This window comes from Rhamphochromis sp. 'chilingali', assembly GCF_963969265.1.
Source record: "Rhamphochromis sp. 'chilingali' genome assembly, chromosome: 2".
NCBI lineage: Eukaryota > Metazoa > Chordata > Actinopteri > Cichliformes > Cichlidae > Rhamphochromis > Rhamphochromis sp. 'chilingali'.
The window spans coordinates 7,863,629-7,884,911 of NC_137930.1; the positions used below are offsets into that span (position 1 = coordinate 7,863,629).

Here is a 21,283-nt window from a genome sequence, read left to right on the forward strand (position 1 = left end):
CACACACACACACATACACAGCTTTTCCATATAAATTCTTAATGAACATTGGTCAGTGGAGATTGTTTATTTCTCTTCTGCAGGTGTTTGACTATGACTTCGGCCTTCAGGATGACTTCATGGGTTCTGCTTTTCTTTACCTGGAGTCTCTAGAGCAGCAGAGGTATGTCAGATATTAGTGCCAACATTGTGTTCTGAAAAACAAGAACAAAATAATAAAGAAATATTTTAATAATTCTTTGCATGTTTCACGAAATGAAAAAAGACACAGAATAAACACAGATAAAATGTTGTTGTATGTATGTTTTTATTGGTGTGAAAAAATTTTTCTCCCTTCCTGATTTCCTTTTTTTGTATGTTTTCCACACTTAAATGTTTCAGATCATTGAAGAAATATTAGACAAAGATAGCAGAAGTAAACAAAAAATGCAGTTTCTAAATGGAGGTGCTTAATATTAAGGTGGAAAAAAGTACAAACGTACATGGCCCAGAGTGAAAAAGTGATTAACCCCTAAACCTAATAACTGGTTGTGCAGAGTTGTTGTGATTCAGCCACAGGGTTTTCAAGCATGAACCGCCTTTTTAAGGTCATGCTACAGCATCTCAACTGGATTCAGGTCAGTACTTTGATTAGGCCACCCAAAAATCTTCATTTTGTTTTTCTTAAGCGATTCAGACGTGGACTTGCTGATCTGTTTTAGATCATTGTCCTTCTGCAGAACCCAAGTGTGCTTCAGCTTGAGGTCACAAACAGATGGCCGGGTTCAAACTGTGGTCATAAATATTTTGTACTTGTAAATCAGACTGCGTAGTTGTGAACTGAGTTATATAACCTTGTAAACCAAAATATCTGAAAATGTTATGTTTGTGCATTCATAGATAACATTTTTTTTGTCTGTTTGTAAAAAATATTTACAGAAGTTACACATTTTTTTCAAGGTCTGGTTACAGATACAAAGCAAAAAACTACATATTTTGGTGACAACAATTTGAGCCCATGTGGATATTTTTCTTCAGGATGTTTTGGTAGACAGCAGACTTCGTGGTTCCATTTATCATGTACCATGCAAGTCTTCCAGGTTCTGAGGCAGGAAAGCGGCCCCAGACCATCACACTACCACCACCATATTTTACTGTTGGTACGATGTTCCTTTTCTGAAATGCTGTTACTTTTTACAATAGATGTAATGGGACACACACCTTCCAAAAAGTTCAGCTTTTATCTCGTCAGTCCACAGAGTATTTGTACAAAGGTCTTGGGGATCAAGGCTTTTGAAGATCTTTTTTTAGGCTTTGTCAGGCAGGTCCTATTCGAGCTGAACTTTCCAAAAGATGTGATACATCACAGTTAATTTATGTTATAATAGGAAGGGGCAATGACTTTTTCATGAAGGGGCATGTAGGATTGTTTTTCTTCCCTCTTAATAATAAACACCTTGATTTACAAACTGCATTTTGTGTTTGCTTGTGTTATCTTTGTCTAATATTTTAATTTGTTTGACGATCTAAAACATTTATGTGTCTTTTTTCCCCCTGAATTTATAAACAGGAAATTAGAGGTCATCCAGGTCTTTATGTCTTTACGCCATTCAAACAGTTTAACTAACCGGTGTGTGTTATCTGGCCTTAATGGAAAGATAAGGTTGGGTGTCATCTGCATAGCAATGAAAAAGTATGCCTTCTGATGATGCTGCGCAAGTGAAGCATGTATAATGTAAACAGAATTGGTCCTAGCACTGAACCCTGTGGAACTCCATAATTAACCTTGGTGTGTGTGAAGAGGACTCTCCATTTACATGAACAATTTGGAGTCTATTTGATAGGTATGATTTGTAGTTACATAGACAGGTACGTTTAATACCGAATGAATTAGGTTGCACCTAATTACTGAACCTAATCATCGTGTAGTGACACTGGCCTTATAAAAAAAAAGCATGCCAGAAAGCAGAGCAGAAAACACACCTGCACATATTCATGACTGTGTGTTCCAGGACGATACCTGTGACTTTAGTGCTGAAGGACCCTCAGTATCCTGATCAGGACCTCGGTACTCTGGAGCTGGCCGTCAACCTGACACCTAAAGACAGTCCCATCGAGGAACGCCGAGACTCAACAGTATGTATGAAGATTATGTCAGCTGATATTTCTCTCACTTGATCTTTTTTTTTAAATCTTATTTTAATTTGACCTGCTTTAGTTAAATAAATGTCAAAAACACCACAACTGATACACTGACATGAGTTAATGCAGTCAGAACTTAGGGGCAGGTTGAAAGGAAATCATTTTTACATGTCAGCTGTGAAATTTGGTTGACATGGTAAAGAGCTTAAACACTCCCGCGTGCACACAGACACACACACACATACACACACACACACACACACACACACACACACACACACACACAGAAAATGTTCTGTTAGAGGAAGTCTGTTAGTGTGAAAAAGTATTAAATGAAAAGTGTTTTATGTAGAAAAACATTCCACTGTTTCTCCTTCTTTCTTGCACTGATGGATAAGCTGAATTGTTGAGGTAGAGCAATTTTTTTTTATATAAAGCTGCATCTAATCATGATGTTATATGAAGATCAATTTAACTAATATTCTTCTAATATCTTTGGCTTATGAATGGCCTAAAGTAACATCCTTGTATTTCTTGTTTTTCAGTTATTCCATTTTCCCATTATGATATCAAATTGTATCACTTGCCTGCAACCCTGATTTTATTTTACTTGTATTGTTGATTTTGCATTCTTAGTTTATTTTTTAAAGTTAGTTTTAGTAAATTTTTAGTAAACATACCATTCTGTGGCATGTGCAGATGCTCTTCGGCTGTTGCTGCATCTTGCACAGAGGAAAACTTCTTATGCAAAAGACCAACTTTCAGAGCGTAGCATATGCTGCTTCCTATGCATGGAATTTCCAACTATGCATCCAACTACTTATCCCACCAACAGTAACTGTCTGTAATCACCTCACAGATGTAACATTATCTAGAGCTACTTTAAGTACCACTGATATTTATTTAGTCTTTTTCTCCATTTGGTCTTTCTCATTTAACTTAAGTAATTACTTCCTCCAAACCATCTAAGTGTCTTTTAGACCCCATTCCTACAAGACTGTTCAAAGAAGTCCCACAGTTAATTAATGCTTCAATCTTAAATATGATCAACTTATCTCTAATAATTGGCTATGTACCACAGGCCTTCAAGCTGGCAGTTGTTAAACCTTTACTTTAAAAGCCATCTCTAGACCCAGCAGTCTTAGCTTATTATAGGCCAGCCTTCATCTCCAACCTTCCTTTCATTTCAAAAATTCTTGAAAGAGTAGTTGTAAAACAGTTATCAGATCATCTGCAGAGGAATGGCTTATTTGAAGAGTATCAGTCAGTTTTCAGAGCTCATCACAGCACAGAAACAGCTTTAGTGAAGGTTATAAATGATCTTCTTATGGCGTCTGACAGTGAACTCATCTCTGTGCTTGTCCTGCTAGACCTTAGTGTTCTATACAGTTGGCCATAATATTTTATTATTTTATTAGCCCTGCAGTGGTTTGTATCATATCTGTCTAATAGACTCCAATTTGTTCATCTCCTTGGTGAGTCCACTTCACACACTAAGGTTATGGAGTTCCACAGGGTTCCATGTTAGGACCAGTTCTGTTTACATTTTACATGCTTCCCTTAGGCAGTATAATCAGAAGGCATAGCATACATTTTCATTGCTATGCAATGACACCCAACTTTATCTATCTATGAAGCCAGATAACGCACACCAATTTGAAACTGCAGGAATGTCTTAAAGACATAAAGACCTGGAAGCAAGATTGAAGTAGAAAATTAGAGGTCTAATTTCCAGCTTCTAAATTCAGATAAAACTGAGGTCATTGTACTCGGCTCTGAAAATCTTAGAAATATGGTATCTAACCAGATTCTTACTCTGGTTGGCATCACCTTGACCTCCAGTAACGCTGTGAGGAACCTTGAAGTTATTATTGACCAGAATATGTCCTTCAATGCACATATTAAACAAATATGTAGAACTGCTTTCTGCCATTTGCACAATCTCTAAAATTAGAAATATGCTGTCTCAGAGTAACGCTTTCTTTCACAGCAAGTCTTTTGTCCTGTCTTCCTTCTCTCACCCCAACTGTTTGCGGCAAATGGTCGCCCCTCACTGAGCCTGGTTCTGCTGGAGATCTCTTCCTGTTAAAAGGGAGTTCTTCCTTCCCACTGTTGCCAAAGTGCTTGCTCATAGGAGGCCATATGATTGTTGGGTTTTTCTCTGTATGTTGTTGTAGGGTCTACCTTACAATATAAGCACCTTTAGGCGACTGTTATTGTGATTTTGCATTGTATAAATAAAATTGAATTGAAAAATTGGCATACAGTAGCTTACTAATAATTATGTTATTATTAATAAACCCAAAACATTTAGTTACTTTCCAGGTTTGCACATGTATAGGAAAAAAATCAACTTTGAAGTTGATTTTAGTTTTGTTGTCCTTCAGTAAAGATGGGTCTCTATGTTTCCTGCTGCAGATGGAGGTTAAGAAGTATGGACTAAAACATTATGTGCATAAAGTAAGTGTAGTGGTGATCAGGCTCTTAGTGCTTTTCCATAGTTTCACCTTGATTGACCCTTTCCTAGGTCACCTCTAGTTGAGTAGCTGCTTTGAGTCACGATAGAGAGCACAAGGCAGTAGAGTCATCTGTCAGACTTGTATAGGCTAGTAATAACTTTTGTGCAGTCAGTTTGTCTTTGTAGCTTTCGATGTTTACTTTCAGGTTTCTCAAAGCATTTTCTCAATTTTTTTATCTTCATCTTTTGGCTTCATGTTTTCTCAGCACCCCTTATGAATAAAATAAAATCAGCATGAATTATAAACACTGTTACTATATTTTCCTGCAGCAGTGATCAAAAGGCTAAGATGAAATTCTTCCTGGGTCTTTACATAAACGTTATTTTGAAGCAAACTTTTAATCTCAAATTGCAAACGGGTAGCATCTTTTCTGATATATCTGCTGGCTGTTAAATTTCAACATTTTTAACACCACAAACATATGGTTGTTTCACTTGGGATTATAGAGAACAAATATCTTAGTTCCTAATCCGACTTTATGGATGAGTCTTTGCAGGCTGATTGGCTCTCGCAATAATCAGAAAACTGACTATAGTAAGGCAAATATGTGGAGCCTCATCAAAGTAGGCTTGATTTTCTGACATATAAATACTGTCACAGTTGTTGTTTCGATGAGACACCAAAAACTCCACTGAAAGACAAAAACTCTCGAAATGAATGAAACACCACTGAAACACAATTTTTTGTGTTTTTTCTAGTCATATGGAGTTCTGTGATTTATTTCCACATAATCACTCAATATTTACAGTGCTCTGATTTTAGAGCCTACCAATCCCTGAGGGCGATAATGATCTCCTTAGCTACATGCTGCTCCACTACTTTTTTTGGACTGCAGACACTTTCTACATACAGTCAGGAAAAAAAGATTAAAACCTCAAATAGCCATACCTTTGAATGGTAGGTTTATTTGAACAGTGAGAGACAAAACAATATATATTAAAAAAAATCCAGAAAAATGCATTTCAAAAAAGTTATAAATTAATTAGCATTTTCATGAAGGAAATAAGTATTTGATCCCTTTGCAAATTTCTGCTTTAAAGCTTTAGTACTTGGTGGCAAAACCTTTGATGGCAATCACAGATGTCAGACATATCTTGTAGGTCAAGTTTTGCACACATTTTGTCCCATTCCTCTTTGCAGATCCTCTCCAAGTCATTAATGTTTCATGGCTGATGTTTGGCAACTCAAACCTTCAGCTCTCTCCACAGATTTTCTATGGGATTAAGGCCTGGAGACTGACTAGGCCACTCCAAGACCTTAATATGCTTCTTCTTGAGCCAATCCATGTTGGCTTGCCCATGTGTTTTGGATCATTGTCATGCTGGAATACCCACCCATGACACATTTTTAATACCCTGGCTGAGGGAAGAAGGTTGTCACCCAACATGTGACGGAACATGGGCCCATCCATACTCCCTTTGATGCAGTGCACTTGTCCTCTCCCCTTGGCAGAAAAACTCCCGAAGCATGATGTTTTCAACTTCATGTTTGACGGTGACGACGGTGTTCTTGGAGTCGTAGGCAGCAATTCATCCTCCTTCAAACACGGCAAGTTGAGCTGATGCTAAATAGCTCAATTTTGGTCTCATCTGACCACAACACTTTCACGGGTGGCTGTAGCTCAGGTGGCAGAGCAGGTCAGCCACTAATCACTGGATTACTGGATGTAGTGTAAAGCGCTTTGGGGTCCTTAGGGATTGAGTAAAGTGCTATACAAATGCAGGCCATTTACCATTTACCCAGTCCTCCTCTGAATCATTGAGATGTTCAGTAGCAGCTTCAAATGGTGCCCTTGCGGGCTGTGCAGGATTTCAGTCCTTCACAGCATACTGTGTTACCAACTGTTGGTAACTATGGTCCCAGCTGCTTTGAGATCATTGACAAGTTCCTCCTGAGTAGTTCTGGGCTGGTTCCACACCGTTCTCATTATCATTGAAACTCCAGACCGAGGGAGATTGGCAGTTATTTTATGATTCTTCCATTTGTGAATAATCACACCAATTGTTTTCACCTTCTCACCCAGCTGCTTGGCGATGGTCTTGTAGCCCATTCCAGCCTTGTGTAGGTCCACTATCTTGACCCTAACATCCTTGGAAAACTCTTTGGTCTTGGCCGTGGTGCAGAGTTTGGAATCTGGATAGATTGATTGCTTCTATGGACAGCTGTCTTTTATACAGGTAACAAGTTGAGGCTCCCAATATCAGCTCATTACCTCTATAAAATACACCTGGGAGCCAGAAATCTTGCTGATTGATAGGGAGGCCTTAAATACTTATTTCCTTCATGAAAATGCAAATTAATTTATAACTTTTTGGAAATGAATTTTTCTGGATTTTTTTGTTATTGTTCTGTCTCTCACTGTTCAAATAAACCTACCATTGAAATTATAGACTGACCTTTCATTGTTAGTGGGGAAACATATTAGATTAAAATTAATACTAATAATTAAGAAATAAGAATAAGAATAATATTAAGAAAATGTATTTTATTAATAAAATTAATAAAATAAAATAAAAGCACAGCATAAACTCTGAGGCAGCTTTCTTCAGAAAGGAGCCTTCAGAAAGCCATAGTTTTCCAGGCTTCTTGAAGGACATTTAAGGCGTTTCTTTTTTATATATTTCTGCCTTTTCTTCTGTTTTCTATATGGATCATTCCATACTACTTCAATACTGCTTAGGTTCAGACTCTGGGGAGACCAGTGCATGAGTAATAGTGTACCACTGTGTGTCTTTTTTTCCCCATCCAGGTAAACTCTCACTGTGTTGGCAGTGTGTTTTAGTTAATTACTGTGCTGAAAAAAAAAGTGTTGCTGATTAGATGCTTTCCAGGTAGTATTGTGTCTGATGGATCAAAATTCATCAATATTTACAAGATCCCCAAAATCTGGGTGAAGTTCAACCCCAAACCCCAACATCTAGCATTTCCATAGATTCAATTAAAGAACAAAGAAGAAAGTTTGTGAAAATGTAGCCAAAATCAGTGAAAAACTTTGAAAGACCTCCAGAAAGCTGTAGAACAGAGATCATTGCAAACAAAATGTAACAAATTAAAGGGAGGTATTTTTGCACAGTTCGGTTGCTAGAGTTACATATCAGCATCCCCATCTAGGCTTGTCTTTCCGCTCAGCAGCCAGCTCAGTTTTTATTCATGAAAATTCCCTAAATGTTTCAAAAATGTGGTGACATTACCCCTCAATGTTTCACAATGAATGGATTCCGTATTATGTAAAAAGCAAAAGTTTAACTTTGTGAAACGTTGTCCACAGCACTAGTTGACTCTTGCTGCAATCGGGTCGGCCGTGTGAGATGCGAGTGCCCATTTCTGTATTACATTAGGTGGAGCTGTCTTGACATTCATCTTTATATATTACTTGTGTTTCAGAAAAGCAGTGTATAATATGATTATAACACGATAATAACATATTGTTTTCTCTTTCTGTACTGACTTCCTAACATTGCTATACTGTCCAACTCTGCAAACAAAACCTTGCCCTATAATACTTGATATGAAATGAATCAAGTTGCTCAACTTGACAGGGCTAACCTTTAACATAATCCAATACAAAGAAGTGTAGTAGGATGGTTTTGGAGAGAACTCTTTAAACAGCTGCATACAGCAGACATAGACTGCACTGTATTGAATAAACTCAGTAATTCTATTTATTTTGGTCTGCTTAGCTGTGATTATAGTTTCTGCTCAGTTAAATGGAGCTGCATGAAGAGATGGTTTCCAACTGTATCCTCAGCTCTGAGATATTAAAAACAGCACATCTTGTTCATGTTTAATTCAACACATAAATTCATAATAGGCCAAGTCTGAATTTGTTCTCCAGCTGCAGCCAGAGATACAGATACAGAGAAACAGCAGTAAAAAGAGAGTTGGAGGGAGACGGAGAGAAAGGAAGACAACAAACAACAACAGACAGAAAACCATGACACTCAAATCAAAGCTTGGACAGATCAAAGTCTCATTGGCTCTAATTGGCACACTGCTGAGGCTGAGATAATGAATGCTCAGTTCTGGTGAAGATCTTTTTTTTGGTAGACTCTTTTTTTGGTGCCTTATTTATAAAGCTTAATTGAAGCAGGACACCTCCCCTTAGTTTTATTTCCCATTTAGTTAACAGAACCCCATCCTACAGCTTCCCCTAGTGGCTTAAACACAATGGTACCCTATTTAAATGAAAGAGGTTTTGGCTGTTTTCATATTATTTAATAAAAATGCAGACACACTTTGCAGCCCTTTAGTTACAGCTATCCATTCAACTTTTCCACCCTGCATAAGTCAGTAGAAATAATCCATTTTTATGTATATTCAGACTATGCTGCTCAGGAGGTCCTGGAAACGATCCACTAAGGTAAATAATCACCATGCCCATCATCATCATCATCATCATCATCATCTGTGCATGCAGTAACAGCTTTCCTTAAACTGTCCTTACAGCTTTATGCTTATCACTCTGCTCTTCACTTTATTGTGTCTTTACCTTGACAGCCTTGTTACCATCTTGTGTCAGAGATTTTTTTTCCCTACTGAGTTCATATTTTTATCACGAGAGATATTTTGCTCTTGCTGCTGTCATTTCCACCCACTATCTGCCACCAGGGCTCTGTTCTTCATCCATGTTAACATGGTGTTATCAGGCCAAGCTAATTCTCTTCCTTACTTCTTCAAATAAAAGTTGGATGATTTACTAATCTTTAATCATGTCCCCAATAAATGCTCTGTCTCCTGTTTGAATAAACTTTACTAATCAAAGATGCCCATAAAAGGAGCAAACAAAGAAAAGTTGAAGAATGTGAAGAGACTTGTGAGCAGGAAGAGTGGAAAGGCAGTTTGTACAGATGGCATACCGGCGTAGGCAATGTCTAGACATTGTACAGTAACTGCCTCCTATGAGGTTTATGAGAGGAATCGAATAACTTTCAGTTCAAATGATCGTATTATTTTACATTATTTAGCCATATTTCTATATTATATATAGAAATAAGGTGGACAATATTATTTTCCCAAGATCAAGGAAATGCAAACCCCTTTGGCATCATCTACCATTTAAAAGGTTGGTGGATTTTGTGTGAAAGCAATACAAAGTGCTTATGTAGATAAAAGGCCTGTATGAATGTGTGTTCTTGATTGGTGGAATGGGATTTGTAATAGAAAGTGCTTTAACTGCTCAAATTCAGTAGAAAGGTGTTACTAGAAGTACCTGACATGAGTATGTCCAGCAGTTTGTCCTCCTGACATAAACAAAAGGATCTGCTCAGAGAAAACATTTCTGCATTTCTCTATTGGGTTTGAACTCAGCTGAGTAAACTTGTGTAGTAAAGACATAAAAAGCACATGTGCTGAACACAAAATTTTATTTTGCTACTCCAGCACTAAAATATTCTAATTGTGCAATAAAATGTTCATAAAGTGAATTAAAAAACAGAGTCAGTTTTCAAGAAATTCACTTTATGGATCCTTTATGTATGGCCTGATAACATACAAAAATCTTAAATAAATATCTATTTTTCTCCAATCCCAAGGCTGTTGGACTTTATCGACTTATCTACTTTACCTCTATTCTGGCAGTTTTTTTAATTTTTGCATTTACCTTAGAGCAACATGATTCGAGGTTTGATTGATCATCATCTTTTAGAGCAGGAACAACAGAGCCCTGCATTGTGTTCTTGTTGTTACTATGTGGCAAATAAAGTTGTGTATGTGTGTGTGTGTGTGGCCCAGCAGCAGCAGTCTATACGTCTGTCAGAGCTACATCGAAAAGCCCAGCTCTGGCGAGGGATAGTCAGCATCGCACTAATCGAGGGTCGAAACCTCATGCCCATGGATCCCAACGGTCTGAGTGACCCATATGTCAAGTTCAGACTCGGGCCCCAGAAATACAAGAGCAAGGTACAGCATGTGCAACTAAGGTCATACTTTCATGTTTGAAGCCCAGCTCTTTCAAATGAGGAGATGTGTCAGTATTTGTGTGTGTGTGTCTAGACAGTGCCAAAGACCCTGAGCCCACAGTGGAGGGAGCAGTTTGACCTGCATCTGTATGAAGAGACAGGTGGGGTGCTAGAGATCACGGTGTGGGACAAAGACACTGGAAGAAGGGACGATTTCATTGGGCGGTCAGTCTCTACTTATGTTTGGGTGATTTCTGTGTGAATTCAACTTTATTTATATAGCGTTATCAAAGTAAATACCCTATATTATTGCAGACAGAAACCTAACAAGCCAACAGTCCCCTAGGAGAAAACAGATGGCAAAAGTGATGGAGAAAAAACTGTCTTTTAATAGGTGTTAGTGAGGTGGCATTAGTTAGGTGGTGTTTAATGTTCTGTCTGTGTTCTCATTCTTGGACACAAGCTTCAGAAATGTGTGCTATTATTTTATTGGGAGAAAGGATTTTGATTTCTAATTCATGTTGAACAGTTGACATTTCACAAATGCTAGTGTTTAAGTGTAATGTAATTTCTCTCAGTTTGAAAGTGGATTTTATTTTACCCATGTGTCAGTGCTTAACACATGGATCCTGGAATGCCTAGAACTATTCAAGATCAACAGGACCCTAAGAGCATTCAATGAGGATGTGGTGAACAATACTAGAGTTCAACTTCAAACCAAACCAAGTCACCATCAAGTGTGGGATTTACCAAGAAGATGCTCTGTCCCCACTGCTGTTCTGCATAGGCCTAAACCCTCTCAGCCAGAACATCAGCAAGCCTAACTATGGATACTGCTACAGAAAAGAGGAGTCATTAGTCACCTCCTCTACATGGATGACATCAAGCTGTATCACAGGAACGAACGAGATACTGATACTGGAAGCTCAAAGGCAAATGGGAACCATGAAGAGACTGCTAGGAAAAACTCAACCACCAAACACCTCCAGAGAGTAAGGCAAGTCCTGAGGAGTCAGCTGAATCGGTAGGACAAGATCCAGACAATCAGCACTTACGCCCGCCAGTCATCAGATACCCTGCTGGGTTAATAAGGCCGCCAAAGGAGGAGAGGGAAACCACTGACATCAAGACAAGGAAGCTCCTTACCATGCATGAAGGGTTTCACCCCAAGTCCAGCAGATAAAACAGCAAAAATCCATGAATACATCAGGATGATGGCCACAAATGATCATGTGCTTAGTGAATACCTCAGGTATCAGAAACCTGAGAAAGAACAGGAAAAGAGAAAGAACCATCATGAAAGGATAGGCCCCTGCCTGCATGTACCACTGACAGACAGAAGAAGAGGCTGATATCAAGAAATCCTACCAGAGGTCAAAGCAGGACACGCCTCCTAGGGTGGTTGAGAATGTCCGAGCTTTCAGATGCAGATGGTGATGGCTAACCAACTGGACATGTTTGTGGTGGAGAATCAGATAAGGAAGATACATGTAACTATACCAAGTGAGAGCAACATCAGGCATAGGAACATTACAATGTTGAGAAATACCAAGGGGTGAAGGAAGTGGTCAGTGACAGTGGTACCTGTGCTGATCGGAGCACTCGGGGGCAATGCCCCCCAATCTGTCTGTTTGTCTGTCTGTGTGTTGATAGATAGATAGATAGATAGATAGATAGATAGATAGATAGATAGATAGATAGATAGATAGATAGATAGATAGATAGCAACAGTTTTTGGTTCAAACTTCATTTTTACTTAAATGTTCAGCTCATTAGCTCGGTGTGTTTTGTTTTGAATGTGGTTCAGCTGCCAGTTGGACCTCTCCACTCTTGCTAAGGAGCAGACGCATCACCTGGAGCTGCCACTAGAGGAGTCTCAAGGCTTTGTTGTGCTGCTGGTCACACTAACCGCTTCGGCTGCTGTCTCTATCGCCGACCTCTCTGTGACCCCGCTAGATGACCCACAGGAGCGTAGAGAGATACTCCAACGATATGTAAGCAGCACGCTGAGGGCAACTCAGATGAAATAACTACACCATCTTAACACACATATTACACTGTTGTGCTCAATTTTCTTGTGCAGGGTGTGACGAAGTCATTCTTTAACTTAAAAGATGTGGGCATAGTACAGGTGAAGGTGATGAGAGCAGAAGGTCTCATGGTTGCAGATGTAACCGGTAAATGAAAAAATGACTCTGATTTCTTGCCTTTGCTTGCTCATAATACTTTGCATTATTCTTCATTCTTACTGTGATTCATCCATTATCATTATCTTGATTGGTCGCTCAGGTAAAAGTGACCCTTTCTGTGTGCTGGAGCTGAACAATGACAGGCTGCAGACACACACCGTTTACAAGAACCTCAATCCAGAGTGGAACAAAGTCTTCACCTTGTGAGTTGACATTTATCAGTGAAAACCAGGAAAAAAGCAAACCATTTCCTTTGTTTCAACTCCTTGTATTAAAAATATATATGCATGAAAATTGCCACTTTGCTGTATTTTATTGGTTATGGTTTTCTAGTAACTGTTCTGTGTGTTGCTACTAAATTAGGTAGTAGAAGAACCTGGACCTTTAGCTGTTACTGAAGCCTTAGTGACTTCACGGCAATTTTGTGACTTCATGAATCTTTGCTCAGTGCAGATAAGCTGTTAACAAATCAAGCTCATTAAAAAGCAGGTGACACAGATGATGATTATTGAGTTGGATGCTTTTTGTGATACATATATAGCCTTCTTGGCTGTCAGAGGAAAAAGTTTATGGATGAGTAGAATGAGGAGGGGTGGGTTTAAAAAATCGACTCAAATCGATTTTAATTTGAAGAATGTGATTTTTAAATATGAATGTAATTTTGCCAGTAAAGCCAGAATCTCAGGTTAAAGCTCAGGAAATCATTTCAACAACCACCAAACAGCTAAAACAGCAAATGATTAAAGAGCCAGTAAGCAGATTCAGCACAAAGATGGAAACACAAAGTGTGAATCCCCATGTTAATATGGTGGCACGTACACAGACACACCATAGCGTGCTGAAAGAGGCATCTCACAGATTCTGATGCTGCAGGTTTCGTCACTCCCACCCAATTCACTGAACCAGCAGCAAAAGAAGGTCAAAACTGCGCTTCACAAAAAAACATTGTCGTGAATTTACCAGTTTACCATAAAAAATCTCTATTTTCTGCATTATTCGCTTGTTTATTACGCACCAGTTTCCCGTTGTGTTCAGTGCTGTCGGCCCCTGTTTTGTTTTTTTCCCTTTTTTAAAAAAATGACCTCCAATAAGAAAGCCTAATTTCTGCTGTTTAATACCAAAGAAATGTAAACTTTTACAAATCATGCCAAACTACAAAATGCTAGGCTGTGTCTCTAATAAAACCTCTGTAACTTGTAACCAGCATCAGGTAATGCTCATATATTGATTCATGGTTTTTCTCTGTTTTTGATCTACTGCAGAATATTTTTAACGGGGTTATCTGCTATAACAAGCCAGGCCAGGAAAATCTCCTTTATGTTTTTGTGTTTTATCCTCAGTTACTTCGACACAAAGGCATCTACTGTGATGCTTACGCCTCTGTGGAAGTCTCATAAGTGTCAGCTTTGTTTTTATACATAGATATAAAATATGGATATGTGCTGATAAATAATCAAATTATAATATTTTTGACTGTCTGAGTCAAAACTGAATCTAACTGAATTGAATCGCATTGGCCATCAGTTATAGAAATCAGAGCCGATACCCAGCCCTAAGAATGAGTATCTCTGTATGAGCTTCTCCACGAGCGATGTATGAAGTAGAGCCAAACCGACTGGTGATTTCTGAGGTGGATGCCAATAGAAGTGGAACTAGCGCTGCTTTTGAAAGCCTCCTGTAGCCAATCAGAAACAAAACAAAATCTGATTTTCAGTCAGACACATCAATCAACAGGACGTCAGCCATTTCCTCTGGCCTTGTTGTCTTTCATTCTGACAGAGCTCTTAGATAACTTTTTGTTTTAGCGTACTCACAGTTGACATCAGGATCAAAGCTGTGGTACACAGCATTATATTAAGGGTGAAGGATGGGTTTATTAATTTCAAGAAAAGTTATAGTGTTCATAGATAGTTTTTCTTAAGCTGCAGGGGATGCCACTTCCCAAATATTGAATACATTTCCACATATGAACTGTTCCGTCTTTCTCTTCCCCATCTACATGCCAAATATCCTTGGGCAAGATACTAACCCCAAGATGCTGTCTGATGCATCTGTCTCTATATGAATGTGTGTGAATGTTAGATAGAAAGCACTTACATAGTAAGAGCATAGAAAAAAGTGCGTGTATGAATGGGTGAATGAGCCAAGTTGTATAAAGGGCTTTGAGTGCTGAGTAGAAAAGCACTATATAAGAACCAGTCCATTTACCATACTTTTCCCCTTTTTCCTCAGTAATGTCAAAGACATTCACTCTGTGTTGGAGGTGACAGTGTTTGATGAAGACAGAGACAGGAGTGCAGACTTCCTGGGAAAAGTGGCAATTCCATTATTGAATGTGAGTGTAATAAAAGTATATGAAAGACACACGATGTGTATGTGTGTAAAGTGCTAACATGTTTGGTTGTTGAGTTGCATCCAGCTGTATGGGTGTAATGAACAGACACTAGGCAAATTGTGCAAACGATTCAGACAAAGAAAATATTGGAATTGTCAAGGCTCGGCTGTGTGGCAGGCAGGAGGAGGACCCAAAATGCAAAACTCACACACACGGGGGTGAACTCAAAAAGCAGCTTTATTGCTGACCAAAGATAATAGGAGATACAAAACTAAACTGGGAAAAACTAACATAAAGCTCACCAGGAAACACGGGGGAATCACACACAGCATGAGGGACGACATCACGCTGAACAGAGGGAGACGCAGACAGAAATACACAGAGGGTTAACGAGGAAAGTGGGAACACACGGGGAACACAGGTGACACTGATAATCATAACGAGACAGGGCAGGGTGAACTGAACATGACATGTACGGGCGTGAGAGTCACAAAGTAAACAGGAAGTGCACAGAGGTTCAGACAGGAGGAGAGAGAGAGCACGGGGAAAACACAGACATAACGGGCTGGGAAAACATGGAATAAAACATAAGGAGAGATGAGGGCTCACAGATACACAGAGGGGCACACAGGGGGTAAAAGCCATGAAGGGAAAACACTTAGGGAACAACACAACAGGGCAACTCAGAAAACATGGCCTAAGCAAGGAACAAAATACAAACATACAAGGAAACTAAGAACACTGGGCCAACATGGCCCAGGACCATGACAGGAATTTCTCCAAATCTATAGCACACAGTTCTTAGAGTGGTAGCACCACATAGCAAGCCATATTATGTGTTTGATCATTTCATTAAAGGGGTTAAGAAGCCATCAACACAGAAACTCTGAGACTTAGAGAACAGCAATAAGCTACAGCTGGCTGAGTTGGCACAAGTACCAACGTTACGATGCTCCTATCTTTAAGATATAAAACAAACCCAGACAGGCTTTGAAAAGAAAAAGAGTTCATTCTTGTAGTAGCTATTTTGCGGATGTTTAGTATACTAAACTTATTCAGAAACTCAAATGATCAAAATGTCATGTGTGTAGCTGGACTGTTATTATTGCTTGTAGTACCTTGAATAGCAGCATGAAAACTGAAAGCTTACAAGGTGCTTAAAAAAACAGAGAATGCCCATTAGATTGGTCTTACATGCATCCACTGAGCATGTAAAAGTCTTTTTGAATCACAGAGAATCAGTTCAGTTTCAATTCACTTTTATTTATATAGCACCAAATCACAACAAAAGTCGCTTTAAGGCGCTTTGTATTGTAAGGTAAAGCGACTACATTAATACAGACAAACCCCCACAATCGATAACCAGTTAAAGTAACTAAAGCCAAACCCAATTATGTTTTTGTGTTTTAGGTTCGTAATGGCGAGCAGAAGGGATACCTGTTGAAAAATAAGGAGCTGACAGCACCGACCAAAGGGTGCATCTACCTAGAGATTGATGTCATCTACAACGCTGTGAGAGTCACGCTGTGCTGTGAATGCTCATTTTAGAACTAAGCAAAGCAAGACTTTAGGCTGGCTTTTGTTGTGGTTTTACAGGGCGATCGTGGCTCAAGAGTTGGGAGTTCGCCTTGTAATCGGAAGGTTACCGATTCGAACCCCAGCTTGGACAGTCTCGGTCGTTGTGTCCTTGGGCAAGACACTTCACCCGTTGCCTACTGGTGGTGGTCAGAGGGCCCGGTGGCGCCAGTGTCCGGCAGCCTCACCTCTGTCAGTGCGCCCCAGGGTGGCTGTGGTTACAACGTAGCTTGCCATCACCAGTGTGTGAATGGGTGGATGACTGATTGTGTAAAGCGCTTTGGGGTCCTTAGGGACTAGTAAAAGCGCTATACAAATACAGGCCATTTACCATTTACATAGTTCTTCAGGACATTTATGTCAACAAGGTTTTTGGCTTCTAAATGTAATCAATAAAAATGTAAAACCTCTACAATACGTACATCCACTTTTTACAAACTCCTGGACCAGATAGAAAATGTTATGCCAGACCGTATTGTGTGTTTCTCTTTTTTAAGGTTAAAGCTGCTTTGAGGACTGTGGTTCCTGCAGAACAGAAATATATTGAAGAAGAACCAAAAGTCTCCAAGCAAGTATGTATCAGTATTTCCTGCTGATGTTTTTTCAAACCGGTGACAAAACTTATCATTCTTCTATAACTTGAGACTAAAAAACAACCAGCCAGTACAATACAAATATGAGTAAAGGTTCTGAAAAGGGTCATAGATTTCAAGATTTCTGGTGTTAAGAGGAAAACTTTCCAAAGTGCCAAGGGATCTGTCATTTTCCCAATGTTTAGGTTAGTTTGGGTTGGGGGGGAAGGATGTAGAAATGAACAAGGTTCAAGAGATGTTGAGTGAGGAGGAGAGAGACTTTGTTGTGATCTTGTGTCTTTGTGATACTTTAGTGGGAGCCAGTCTAGATACAGGACTTCATATGTGAGTGTTTGTGAACCATGACTGCAGAGTCACTGGGACTGTCAGGACTTCCAGTAGAAAGGACAATGTGAAAGGAAAGTGAAGGCCAACTATGTGCTAAAAGTATATATTTGTATCTATATCAGAATCAGAATACTTTAATAATCCCTAAGGAAATTGTGTAATATATAATATATTTGTACATTTTTTTAATTATCCTAATCAGCTGCATATTTCTTTGAATCTGAATATGCTATTTTTAATAGCTGTACAGTATTTTTTTTATGTTGTAAATTTGCTCCGTACAGTCTCTTGTTTCTTGTTTTTTTTTTTAAATTAATCTTTGTGTGATTTTGCGTGCTCCGTCTGCCTGTCTCTTTGCTGAATTTCTGAATTTCCCCAATGAGGGACAATAACGCATATTTCTTTTCTATTCTATATTGTTATGTTGGTCACAAGAGCACTCCAGGATGATGCTCAGAGTGTGGACCATTGTTGGTAACCATAGACGTAGCCTTTAACTAGACGAACTAGAAGAGGTAAATCTAATTCTGAAGCATTGCCACAACCAGGAGCTCTATATTGTTGGTGTTTACATCCTAAGGACATTTAATAAGTGAAGAGGGATCAAGGGGGTTGCTAGGCAGAGCGTTTGGTAGTTATATAGAGCTGCTAATCGTCTGCACAGAAGAGGAAGTTAAGCCATGGTTGAGGATTATCTGTGACAGTATGTAAATGATGAACACGAGTGGTCCAAGCATACATCCTCGGGGGAACAGCTTAGGTCATGTAACAACTGAAATGTTTAGAAACATCTTTGTGTCTTTCAGTTGCTCCAGCAGAACTTCAACAGAGTCAAGCGCTGCATTATGGTGCTGATTAGCTGGGGAAGTTTCATCAACAGCTGCTTTGAATGGGAGTCTGCACAGAGAAGCATTGTCTCCTTTGTGGTATGAAAGGCACTAATGCACACACACACATCCCTGTACACATGACCGATGAATGATCTACTGAGTGTCATGTTGTTTTGCTTTCTATTAGCTGTTTGTGGTGGTGGTGTGGAATTTTGAGCTCTACATGCTGCCACTAGCCTTGCTGCTTCTACTTGTGTGGAACTACTTCTTCTGCTCCAGCAGGGATGGAGCTGATGTGGTGAGAAAACAAGTAAAACGCAGGCCTTCTATAAGCGCTCCTCTTTCAGACAACGTTATAATCGCTTCATTTTCTGTTGTAGTCCATGGATGGCATGTTTGAATGGGAAGTTGATGAAGATGATAAAGAGGAAAAGGTAATGATGTTTTAAAACTATAAACATTAATATGTAATATTAACCAAGAGACTTCTTAATAGAGGAACACAGGTGTTTGGCTTATCCCAGATTGCCTTTTAGGCCTTCAAAGATAAAAATGTGTTTCTGCCTATCTGCATGCTCAGTATTACATTATATAATATTAGTTTCCTAAAAAATATGAAGGCAAATATGCAAAAGTAGCATCTGGCATTCTTGTGACCATTAACCTCGTAATAATAATAATAGCTCTTTGTTAGAAATTTATGTAGTACAAGTGTTTCAAACATTTAAGAAAAAGTTTTTTTGTGTACAGTCTTACAAAGTTCAAGTCCTTAAAGAGTTTAAGGTCTTTAGGGCTTTTATTTTGAAGGTTTAGATGCTGCTGGCTGACATTTTAGAAAGAACAACTAGCTAGCTGTCTCAGGTTCCTCAAAACCAAGATAAGGCTTCCAAAGTCAAGATGTGTTTTCCTACACAAACACACGGAAAGATTACTTCACAATCACCATCTGGACAGTCATGCCTATGATGCCTATGTATTCATGATGTTTCTCCTGTCCCTGTCAGGACTCAGAGCCCAAAGGCTTTATGGATAAACTGTACGCCATTCAGGACGTGTTTATCAGTGTTCAGAATGCTCTGGATGAGGTGGCGTCCTTTGGAGAGAGAGTGAAGAAGTATGTTTTCTGGGTTAACAAGTTTCCTCTCTGATTCCTTTTTGCAGCTGTTTGTTGTGAAGCTGTTAGGTGTGACTTGTGATTTTTCACATACATCCAGTTGAATGTTTTTTTTTAATGAGCTCTTTTGTCCTTTTCTACCCGCAGCACTTTTAACTGGACCGTGCCTTTTCTAAGCTGGTTGGCAATCACTGCCTTGTGTTTGGCCACATTTCTTCTCTACCTCATACCTTTACGATACCTCGTGCTTGCATGGGGTGAGTCTTGATTTCACAACACACAGACGACTACACACACAGACAAAAAAATGTTACGCTATGTTGGTGTAGAGCTGGTGCACGAGAAAGGGAGTTTCAGTTACATTTTTGTGAGGCTCCAGATCGTTTACCTCAAAATTATGAAATATGGTCCTGGCTTTAGGGGGATGAGGTCTCTGCCCTTCTAGATGTTTAATGAAATACTTAGTGCTCATATTTTATTTTTATTTTTTAAGGTTGTGGGTAAACTTGTAACTAATCTAATGGGAATCCAATTAGATAAACATCCACCTGTTTCTATCTTCTGGGCTCTATGTTCTAAATGATTTATGCTCACCATGTTGGTTTTTGGACCATATTTGTGAGAGTAGAGTTAGCTTTTAAAGCAAGCAGTTTCCTGGAAGAGAAACCTGCTACTTATTGCCAGGTAACACAGTAATAGAATAAAAACTATATTAGTTATGGCATTCTTTAAAATACCAGGCTGCAACCATCTTAATTCATAGTGCAAATGAGCATTTTTACATGGGACTTTATCAAAGCAACTTGATTTGATGGTTACCAAAAAGATCTTGTAGATCTTGCCTTAGTGTTGTTGTATTTATATCATGTAATGAACCATGGTGACTCAGTCTCAGCTTGGACTGCTTGGTCTCTGCTAGTCCTCAAACAGTTGTTTTTTCTGCAGGTGTGAATAAGTTCACCAAGAAACTTCGTGATCCATACATGATCGACAACAACGAGCTTCTTGACTTCCTTTCCAGAGTCCCCTCTGATGTTCAAGTGGTGGGTAATTTTGTAATCCATGAAGAAAGCATGTAAATAGAGGTACATCGTATGTAGGAGAACTTCAGAACAGGATGTTTCACAAAACGAATCCTCAGGCTACAGCGGCTGTCATTCACGAGGCATTCACGCCTCAGTCCCTGAGTTCTCAGTCAGTGTACTGCATGGACACAGTTAATACTGGAAATGTTTCCTTTTCAACATATTGGAAGAACAGTATTTAAGTGAATCACACAGCTGTCATTTACTGTGTTTGCATTTTCATTAAAGTCATAGAAAAGCATTTTAAAGTCACATTTATATGATAGATGAAGCACATAGTCCTGTTTGCTGTCGACAGCTGCCTGAGCATTAGTGTTGTGTGTGGCTTTAATGTGTGGCTCTAGGTAGATTCTATACTGTATGAACCAGAGCTGGAGTCTGTCTGTTGTCACAGTATTATCTGTTTGTGTTGATGGACAGATGCAGTATCACGAGCTGAAAGTTGACCCCGGGCAGAGCCCCAGCAAACGCCGGAGGACAAACCTGAGCTAGCTGTAAACAATGTAAACTATCTTGTTTATATGTTTCTTGTAAATTTTAATTATTATGAGAAGTTGTAACTGTTAAGTGTTTTCTTTTTGTTACTGAGGAAGGACACTGATTTTCTAAATCTTTTAAAAGACAAGACAAAGCTGTTCATGTTTTTTAATCTCTCTCATTTCTCATAAGAACTCTGCACACAAACTAAGTAACTGTGG

At 39.0% G+C, this 21,283-nt stretch overlaps 1 protein-coding gene across 3 annotated transcripts in view; it reads left to right on the forward strand.

The window, feature by feature from the left end:
* The window catches only part of mctp1b (multiple C2 domains, transmembrane 1b), a 37,379-nt gene extending 16,563 nt beyond the window's left edge, over nucleotides 1-20,816 (forward strand). Inside the window, exons 4-20 of one of the 3 annotated variants that reach the window (XM_080873703.1) lie at nucleotides 84-163; nucleotides 1,992-2,115; nucleotides 8,962-9,000; nucleotides 10,371-10,538; nucleotides 10,632-10,762; nucleotides 12,345-12,531; nucleotides 12,621-12,714; nucleotides 12,827-12,929; nucleotides 14,959-15,061; nucleotides 16,472-16,573; nucleotides 17,134-17,208; nucleotides 18,363-18,482; nucleotides 18,574-18,684; nucleotides 18,767-18,820; nucleotides 19,391-19,500; nucleotides 19,648-19,757; nucleotides 20,446-20,816. In XM_080873703.1, coding sequence (XP_080729829.1) covers nucleotides 84-163; nucleotides 1,992-2,115; nucleotides 8,962-9,000; nucleotides 10,371-10,538; nucleotides 10,632-10,762; nucleotides 12,345-12,531; nucleotides 12,621-12,714; nucleotides 12,827-12,929; nucleotides 14,959-15,061; nucleotides 16,472-16,573; nucleotides 17,134-17,208; nucleotides 18,363-18,482; nucleotides 18,574-18,684; nucleotides 18,767-18,820; nucleotides 19,391-19,500; nucleotides 19,648-19,757; nucleotides 20,446-20,579 — 1,845 coding nt within the window. In that variant the 3' untranslated portion in view covers nucleotides 20,580-20,816. The remainder of the gene's footprint in view (nucleotides 1-83; nucleotides 164-1,991; nucleotides 2,116-8,961; nucleotides 9,001-10,370; nucleotides 10,539-10,631; nucleotides 10,763-12,344; nucleotides 12,532-12,620; nucleotides 12,715-12,826; nucleotides 12,930-14,958; nucleotides 15,062-16,471; nucleotides 16,574-17,133; nucleotides 17,209-18,362; nucleotides 18,483-18,573; nucleotides 18,685-18,766; nucleotides 18,821-19,390; nucleotides 19,501-19,647; nucleotides 19,758-20,445) is intronic. The other 2 variants (XM_080873704.1, XM_080873705.1) reach the window with 2 other exon arrangements.
* The last annotated feature ends 467 nt before the right edge of the window (nucleotides 20,817-21,283 follow it).